The sequence below is a fragment of the Lactuca saligna genome, chromosome 5 (assembly GCF_052625555.1).
Source record: "Lactuca saligna cultivar CGN05327 chromosome 5, ASM5262555v1, whole genome shotgun sequence".
Classification (NCBI taxonomy): Eukaryota; Viridiplantae; Streptophyta; class Magnoliopsida; order Asterales; family Asteraceae; genus Lactuca; species Lactuca saligna.
This window is the reverse complement of record NC_136421.1, coordinates 54,804,374-54,814,065: the sequence shown is the minus strand read 5'-3', so window position 1 is coordinate 54,814,065 and position 9,692 is coordinate 54,804,374. Positions and strand designations below refer to the sequence as shown.

The 9,692-nt window shown below is 33.8% G+C and overlaps 1 protein-coding gene across 3 annotated transcripts; it reads left to right on the top strand.

Annotated features, from left to right (window-relative positions):
• The first annotated feature begins 7,439 nt into the window (after positions 1–7,439).
• On the top strand, positions 7,440–9,443 carry LOC145044891 (RNA-binding protein involved in heterochromatin assembly dri1-like). 3 transcript variants are annotated; one of them, XM_078993240.1, is made up of 4 exons: positions 7,469–7,519; positions 7,894–7,940; positions 8,151–8,620; positions 8,968–9,443. In XM_078993240.1, the coding sequence occupies exons 3-4, from the start codon at positions 8,166–8,168 to the stop codon at positions 9,056–9,058; spliced, it is 546 nt and encodes a 181-aa protein (XP_078849366.1). In that variant the 5' UTR covers positions 7,469–7,519; positions 7,894–7,940; positions 8,151–8,165; the 3' UTR covers positions 9,059–9,443. The 3 variants fall into 3 exon arrangements, with proteins under 3 accessions (XP_078849363.1, XP_078849366.1, XP_078849365.1); XM_078993237.1 differs by lacking the exon at positions 7,894–7,940 and having other exon boundaries at positions 7,440–7,519; XM_078993239.1 differs by lacking the exons at positions 7,469–7,519; positions 7,894–7,940 and adding an exon at positions 7,526–7,656.
• The last annotated feature ends 249 nt before the right edge of the window (positions 9,444–9,692 follow it).

Below are 9,692 nucleotides of genomic sequence, written 5' to 3'. Positions count from 1 at the left end.
ATTTAAGAAAGCATTGTGTAGCAAGGAATCTATTCTTCCATGTGAAAGTCAAAGAGTGTTGTGTTTCTGGAAGTTCAAATGAGTCTTGAGTATACCTCAAAGCTAGTTGTAGTGTCATTGTCTTTCTGGTGTTGCGTGTTGATGGCAATACTACTCATTGAAAACATTATCCTTAAGTTGCAAGGTGCAAAACCTAAGGAATAGTTTTGCTATGATGGACATGGGAGAGTGACGTTGATACTTGGTCTTATGATTTGAAAATATAAAACAAAATGTTTAATAGGATTTAGTCAAAGGACAATATGTTGACTGGTTTCAACATGGAAAATTACAAAGGAGTTGTACATATGCTTCATATTAAGGAGTTGAGTTAGTCTCAAAGGCCCTTCATACGAATCTTGAAAATAATAGGATGAGTCGAGTCACATATGCTTCAGATATAGGATCGATCATGAATGCTATGACTTGTGCTTATTTTGATTTCTCGTATGTCTTCAACATCGTGAGATTGTATCAGAAATTGGTTAGACTAAATCATAGGACAACTATCAAGAACATTCTGAGGTATTGAAAGATACCAAGAAATGGTTACTGGTGGATAGTAGAGAACATGATTGAGAAAAGTTATAGTGATATGAATTTTTAGAGATAACTATGAGTTATAGTCTAACTAACATTCATTTTAAATTATAGTGTAGTAACGTGAAAACATTTCATGTAGGAGATGGTGGTAGACTCAACAACATGAGTTGAATTACTTTAGTGCAAGTGAAGCATCCAAGGAGCATACCTGGACTAGAAAGTTTCATAGTTGACCTTGGAGTTGTTTTGATTAACAAATTGCCATTAGATATATTCCATGAAAATGAAGTCTTGTTAAGTAATGATTTTTAATATCACAGATGGTCAATGCATAAAAAGAGGAAAATCCACTACATCCAAGAAAATGGTTGAGGATGGAGATCTAGTTGTGAAATGGAAATCTTTTTGATGATCCATTCACAATAGTGATGACCAAAGGAAATCATGATATGCATGCTAAAAGCATTGGCATGAGAAATGTTAACAAGTTTAGTTGAAACATTTATACAATAGATAAATCTGTAATTGTTATGGTGATTAAATAATGGGGAATTATTTATACTCAAAGAATATGATACCATAAAATAATTATTTTATTATTATGTTTCATTTTACGTGTTACTTCTTGAATATTAATTTAATCAAAATGTCACAGTTAGTCATACTTTTAGGAGTAAGTAATGATTTAAGACTGTCGTGGGAATTGCTGCAATATTTATGAGTACTTGGAAAATAGGGATTTTAAATGTTGGTTAAACCCACGCTTAGACATTACTTCATGGATTTAAAACACGAGTAATTATAAGACAATAATATCTTCTATTCTTCAAATAGAGATATATAAGTCATAGTTTTCAAGTCTATTGTACATTCTTTTGCATCAACATATCCGTAATTGGATGTCATAAAGTGTATTTCCACGTATGATATGATGAGTGAAATGTATGATTATATAGTTAAAGTTTATTCATTACTTTGGCTATATATTTAGCAAAGGAATATATTTGGGCCCCTAGATGATTTGTTGTCGAAATCTGTTGTGCTTGGCTGAGCTTGAACATATTGATGTGTTCAATTAGTAGTCTAAATTTCGTCTTTAGAAATAGAAAATCGAGAAACATAATCTTGGACTATGAGATTTATTTGTATCAATGTCTCATATCAATATGATATCTTATAGAATGAAGGAATATATGATCACTTATATGAGGGCCAACTTCTGTTAGTTAGAGTTTGGTTGTGGCTTGGAATGCACTCTTTACTAGTTATTCAGAGAGTTTTACTTGCAATTATATTGGCCAACTTATCCAAGTGATAGAATGTTGGATTAGAGTATCTAAGGTCGTAACTAAATTGGTATGTTGAGTGAATAATAGTAAAATCCTTTTTAGGTTGCCCTCATAACCAGGAAATAGTTTGATTGATATTAAGAGAGATAAAAGATTATTAATATATTAAGTAAAAATAGTAAATAATTAATTAAGAATTATTAAGAACTAATTTAGTTAATTGGTCTGGATTAATTAGAATTAATTAATAGGTATAACCGGTAGAATGTAATTGTTCAATAGTTGAAAAATAAGGCATTCTAGAACCTCCCTAGTAGGAAAAGCTTAGGAACCTTCCTTAGGGTTCTTAGAAGTCTCCTTTTAGTGTATATGGAAAGTAATTTGAATTACAATATAATATTATTATCTTGAATTCAAATTAGGGTTTTCCCATGGCTATAAATAACTACCTTTAGAAGGCTTAAGAACCCTGTATAATTACAAGATATTTTCAAAATTCTCCGCTCTCCTCTCTCTAATTTTGTTCCTACGGTTTCCTATGGTTTAGGTATGACACATTAGAGGCTTCCACATTATTGGGGCTAGCATTCCAAGAAGGGTTCTTGAAAGTACATTGCTATTTAAGATAATAGCAATAGGTATGTGATTTAAGCCTTTATGATTTTTTATTTATATCGGGTTTTTAAGACGTTTTAAAATATGTTGATATTATGTGAAAAGCCATAGAGTTTCTAGGTTGCATGTACCCATAATTAGTTATGTGAAACCACACAAGTACATAGAAGTAATCTGGAAAACTCATAAGTGGTATCATAGCCTTAAGCTTGTTCTATAATATGAACATTAGTGAAAACCCTTAAAAAAAACCAAGGATTTAAAAAATACTAGCCCTCTAGGGTTTTTTCAAAAAATCCCTTGCCTCCTTACTTTTTTCGAAAATTTATAGCGTTTGCCTAATATCCTTAATTGTTACTTTACTTGCCTTAAAATTTGAACATATAATAACTAGGTAACTAAAATCGTAACTTTAGTGTCAAAAGGTGAGTGCATCGAATAACTAAAACACTAATTTTAGTCTCAAATTTTGAACATCTAATAACTAGGTAACTAATACCTTAAATTTTCAAAAAAAAAGCCGTTGATTTCTTGAGTTCATCGCAATAAATCACAAAATCATGCATACCCTCGAGAAAGATCAAAATCATAGCCTCACACAACCTCTACCTCAAAGTTTGAATGTTGTCTACTAATTAGGCCCACATCGGAAAGTAACATTCTTCTTCATCAGGCGGGTTAGAGGTACAAAAATATTGGAGAAATCCTGAATGAATCTCATGTAATACCCTGCTAAACCAAGGAAAATTTGCACCTCATATGGGTGTCCTTGGAACCTTCCACTGCATCATTGCCTCAAACTTGGCCGGATCGACCAATATACCCTTTTGGTTGATGATGTGCCCTAGAAACTGCACCTCGCACAACCAGAACTCACATTTGGAGAACTTGGCATAAAGCCTCTACCTTTTCAAGGTCTCAAGAGCCTCCCACAAATGTTCCCCATGTTGTTCATCGGTCTTAGAATAGACCAAGATGTCATCAATGAACACTATCACTAACCGATCCAACATCAGCCTACACACCAAGTTCACGAGATCAATAAATGTTTTCCAGTGCGTTGGTGAGCCCAAATGGCATCACCACAAACTTATAATGACCATAACAGGTCCTAAAAGTCGTCTTCTTCACATCCACATATCTAACCCTAATATAATGATAAATAAATCTCAAATCAATATTGGAGAGCCAAGATACATCCTGAAACGGATCAAACAAGTCGTCTATCATTAGAAGTGGATAACGGTTCTTCATCGTTATCTTGTTTAACTCCCGGTAGTCAATACACATCCTGTGTGAACCATTTCTTCTTTTTCACATACAGGAACGGTGCTCCCAAGGTGAACTACTTGGACAATCTGAAAATCAAGCTGCCTCTCAGAAGCCACTCACAACAAATTCTTAAGAGAACACATCAGGGAATTCCTGAATGATGTACACGTCATCCAAAATCTTCTTACCATCCACCTGCGTATCAACCACATAATCTAGGAATCCGGAGCACCCCTAGTGAATATACCACTTAGCAGTCACAACCGATCAGACTGTTAGTTCACGTTGAGCACCCTCACTGAAAATAACTTGTTTCTACCACTTAGGGTTCGAAATCTCACCAACTAGTGCTCACAATCAATCATATCCCCATTGGGGCCCAACTAGTCCATTCCCAAAATAACGTTCGACCCTCGTAGAGAAATCAGAACCAAATCAATGGAATATCTTTCGCATATCATATTCATAACACATCCCCGATGAACTCTCAAAGCACTTATTGAATGATCATCGGTAATCTCCAATTCCAACTGATAATCCAAATCCTGTGGGAAGTTGCTAAACTTATTTCTAAGTGTAAGAGACACAAACAATCAACTAGCACCTGAATCGAACAAAAGATGATCAGTCATACCATTGACTAAAAACGACCTCATACATGATCAGATAAAACATAAGAATAAACAAGGAAAGTAGTAAAAGACATGGTAAAGATACATACCAGTAACCACATTTGGTGCCACTTGAGACTCATCGACTGTCAACTGGAATGCCATGCTTTTCACCACCGAAGCCTCCACCTTGACTTGGTGGTCATCAGTAATCCAAAAGATAGTTGGTGCGGGCGTCCTGTCACACACAACCCCGGTCGGTGGCAGAAACATCGGGCGGCATGATGTTAAGATGTCGGTTCACAGTTAAAGAATACATTTGAATTAGTAAATACCTTTATAACATAAACATCACTTCCATTTATCAGTTGTTGTATTACACAAGGACACGAATTTATTACATAGTGATTGTCGTAAGATCTTCTATTTCCATCGGTTTCCTAGGAATACATGTGGTTTGAAAGGTCAACATAATGTTCGTAAGTTCACAGGTTTTGTATACCTTAAAAGTTTAATCAAATTTGTTATGTCAACTTTTGTTGTACTCCTAAACTCGTGTTAGTGGGTTTTTGTATGCCGAACTGTTTTCTTAGAGTTATTCTAGTAGTAGTTTGGATAGTTTAGCACTTATATTTGAGATATGGATCTTTGTTTATCAATAAGAAAAATGTATATTATGGTTTCCTATTTTTCTTGTCTTTTATTCCTTAGAATCTTGTACAGTTGGTTTCTTATAGTCACTTTATAGAAATACCATCCTAGTATTCTTCATGTATTTTAACGTAGTTATACTATTGCTCCTTTCGAGGCGTCCCTTAAAGAGTAGTAGTGTAAGTTTAACAGTGTTACGATGAGTTCCTATAATCGAGCTATGACTAGTTAAGAATAATTCCCAAAAACCAAGACGCTTCATCAGATGTCGCAAATAGTTTAGAATGTTATGCCTGCTTTGACTTGTCATCAGGTTGTAGCTAACAACCACAGGTGAGAGTGTCAATCCCATATAGATCTATAAATATCATTCCATTCACTTAATATTTAACGATTATAGGACAAGGCTAGCTAAATGTTATATAGATAGGGGATGAATTGTGTCTCCTCGAACACTTGTTTGTGTGGGGATCCAGTTCCCTCTACTAGTAGATCATGTTGTTGTTGTTTGTTGCATTTATACAAGTTACTTATTATACATATATATACCTTAATCATATATATATATATATATATATATATATATATATATATATATATATATATATATATATATATATATATAATTATGGTATAGCATTCAGTTTAGTTGGGTATTTGGGTAGTGTAACCACTAGGTACAAAGTTATCCAAAGGGTGGCTATAGGTTGGCTAGCGTAACAACTAGGTAAAAATAAATTTTCCCCTAAAAATTTTATCAGCTAACGACGGGGTATAAATTTTGGGTGTTGAGTTAGTGTAACATCAAGGCATAATATTACCGATAAAAGTTGAGCATGATAACTACTATGCTTAACATTATCCTAATGTCCTAAGCATAATTATATAACTAATGATATATAGTTAGTAATGATTATGAAAAATATTTTTGATATAACACCTATCCGCCCCCTCCCCTGTAAAATATGTGAAAACTATAAAGTAGGCCCGTGTACTCACCATTGATGAATGAAACCGTTGATGTAGGGTAGAGCTGAAAGTTCGAAACACGAGAATCGAGAGAGAGAGAGAGAGAGAGAGAGAGAGAGAGATTATTGTGATTTTGAAGTTGTGAAAATGCTCTATCGAAGGTTGTTATTTATAGGACATTTTGGAGAGCACGTCATGTGGTGCATGCCGTGCAAGTTGCCCGTGAATCACATTGGGTATTGACACGTCTCTCTCTCTCTCTCTCTCTCTCATGGTGCCACATCATCTGTATCCTGTTGTATCGATGTTTCAAGGTGCACGTTGCGCGCTGCATGTAGGTACATGTGTGGATGATTTTTAAAATTTGAAAATTTGTATCTCTCGCATGGGAACTCCGTTTCCAACGACTCTTATATATATCAATGTAGGTCTACTACAACTTTTATTTTGGTCGACTTGGTTAATTCTAACTTTTGTTTTTAGCTTATAGTTATATAACTATTATTACTTTATACAAATCATAACTCTCTCATGCAGACTTCGATTCTAACGTCTTTATATTGTCTCAAAATTCCTATTTTAAGTAAGAAGGGATATTTTTATTTTTTTTTATTTTTTATGATATTAAGGTTTTTTTTTCCAATGGTATATTATCTTTAAAATAATGTAGAAGATGGTTTAATCCATGACCAAAATATGTGATTTCTATAGGGTAAAAATATATACTAATTTTGGAAATTAATCTATAAAGTATAATAATCAATTTGTTTTAATAAACATAAGGACGTGATCATCTTGTGAAAAGAATTACCTTTTCTTTCTTTTATAGAGAATGTCATTTATAAAGTATTTTCATAAGATAAGAATTTTGTAGAACTTATACGTTTGTAATATATATGTTCAACTAACATATGTTTTTCAATAAGTTTTAAAGAGCTTTTAGATATTTTTAAATTTATGTAGAGAAAATGTCGTTCGTAAGTACAAGTTTAAAGTATATATTCTAAACAACTTGAATTTAAAAAAAAAAAAAAAAAATCGTCGCTCGTGAATACAAGTTTAAAGTATATATTCTAAACAAACAATTAATAATTCAAAAATGATTTAATGTGACTTTAAGAGGTTATCGGTTTTTTATGTTTTATGTTATTTTATAATTTTTAAAAATATATATCTATCTTTGCTAAACATTTTTACGTAACTAAAAACTTTAGTTTACGACTTTTAACTACCGGGCTAGTTTTCGTTGAACATACCTTAATATATAATCGTTTTGTAATAGTTTACCTCATTTTTTGCTATTTCAGTGATTAATCCAACACTAATTACGTATAATATTAACAATAGAGTGCTAATTAATCTAAAAGAAAAAAGGTGTACGCAATAGCAATAGCTGCCATCGAATTTCGAGGCCTTTTTATGTATATATAAACCACTCACTCCTCACTCACCACCATATTCAAACTAACTCCTCCAAAACACATCACATACTTACACCTTTACATTTCTCTACCCATCCACCACCATAAGGTAAGCCCTACTTCTATTCTCCGCATATACACAGATTCTCACATTTCTTTTTTGTTTCCAAACTTTCCAAGATGATTTACATTTATCTACAACGTACACTCGAGTTCTTACAAACTCGCAGATGCATACATGAATCGGTAAATTTGTTTTCTTTTTCACCCTTGTGTGTTTGTGTTTCTCTTCTACACAAGAAAAAACATCCGAAAATTATAACTTTGAAGCTAAAACGACTCGTTTGTCGTCTTAGTAAGAAACTAAGTATTATTGATAATATTTTGTCGTCAAGGGTGTATATTGATTTCTTCGAATATATGCATGGTGATTTTTTTAGACATTTAATAATTTCAAAAGTAACGTATTCCTTTACTCGTTAGATTTTCAAGGTAAATCCTTGCAGTTGCTGCCATCATGGAAATTAACGGTTGGTATATTTCGGTGTAAGGATTTCTTGATTGGTAATTGTTAATGGGTATCTTAGGTATTTTCTTTACGCAAAAAAGAAAATTACCTAATTGCCCATTTTCACGTGGGAAAGTCCTGTTGTCATTCTAAGGGTATATTAGACATTTGATGCATGGCATACGTATCGATAATTACATATATTTAAACTTAATTATTTTGTATGTTTTAGTGAAGGGAAAGTAAGATGAGCAGGCCAGGAGATTGGAACTGTAGATCATGCCAGCATTTGAACTTCCAAAGGAGGGACTCCTGCCAAAGATGTGGTGATTCTAAGCATGGAGGTGGCGGCGGCTATGTTGGTGATTTTGGGAGCTTTGGTGGTGGTGGTGGTGGCAGTGGTGGCTATGGTGGTGATTTTGGAAGCTTTGGCGCCAGAGGGGGGATGAACTTGTCAGTATTTGGTTTCACGGGGCCAGATGTGAGGCCAGGAGACTGGTACTGCAATGTGGGAAACTGTGGAGCTCACAACTTCGCTAGCCGCTCGAGTTGCTTCAAGTGTGGTGCGTTTAAGGATGACTTGGCCACCGGAGGTGGTGGATTTGACTGTGACATGGTTCGTGGCCGGAGCTTTGGGTTGGGTGGCGGAAGTGGTGGCAGTAGCCGCTCAGGGTGGAAGTCCGGTGACTGGATATGTGGAAGGTTAGTTAACGGTTTTCCCCAAAAAGAAAGAAAAAGAACACACTTTTAATTACACCAATTACCTTTAATTTTGCAGCCTTTTTTAGTATCTTTATTCTTATCCCACATTGCTTTATCTGTTGATTTCTATAGATTCAAAGCTGTAGATTGACACAAAGCATCAATTAATTACTAGAGCAAAAAATGAATTAAGATTAAAACAAACGGAAAAATGTTTTACAAACCTAAAAAGATTTTGACATTCATTTTTCTACATTGTCGTGGGAATTATTCATGATGCATGAGCAAATCCTACAAATTCACATATACTTGTCGAGTCTAACAAGACTGATTATTAATTTATGCAGACCTGGATGCAACGAGCACAACTTTGCAAGTAGAATGGAATGCTTTAGATGCAATGCACCGAGGGAACCAGCAAGCAAGTCTTCATATTAGTGTTTCGATACAGTTTTAAGATTTTGTGGTTGTGCCACATGCCAAAGAGGAAAGAGAGAAAGATAGTCAATCCGGTTATTAGAAGATCCCAATTAAGTTAACCTTTTTTTGCCGATATCATATGCAATCTTATCCTAAATTTCCATTTCCCATTTCCAATTTTCTTTTTTAACTTTTCGTTCGTTTTTTAGAAGTAGGAAGTTGAATTAATTAGATGAATCATGATTAGGTTAATCCCTAATTTTGTGAGCTTTAATTCGTAAGACATCAGAATATGATTATGTTGCAGGGGGGATTCAAGTCTAATATTATGTGTTTCTTTTTCTAGAGGATTATAAGTATTCTTTAAAAATAAATTAATGATAATTTTAGTATATGTTTTTAATTCTAATGTTCAAAAATTATTCAGGAATTGTTTATTTTTTTTTCCCGTCAAGTCTTCTGATGGATTAAATGGTATAAATAGGCAATAGTTTATGTTTTGATATGAAGTTTTGTATATAGTGAGAAGACTCACATCATATGTTGTCTAGTAACTCACGTGCTCGGTATCCCTAAACCTCGTACCAATGACCTAGCCCTACCTAAACACATAAGCAATCATCTCAAATCAATAACAACTCTCAAAGCTAGA

Bases quoted from the DNA above. Each gene is read 5' to 3' on its own strand.
- LOC145044891 (XM_078993237.1), top strand. From the start codon at position 8,166: ATGAGCAGGCCAGGAGATTGGAACTGTAGATCATGCCAGCATTTGAAC. The intron at 8,621-8,967 runs GTTAGTTAACGG...TAATTTATGCAG, and splicing joins GGTGACTGGATATGTGGAAG to ACCTGGATGCAACGAGCACA.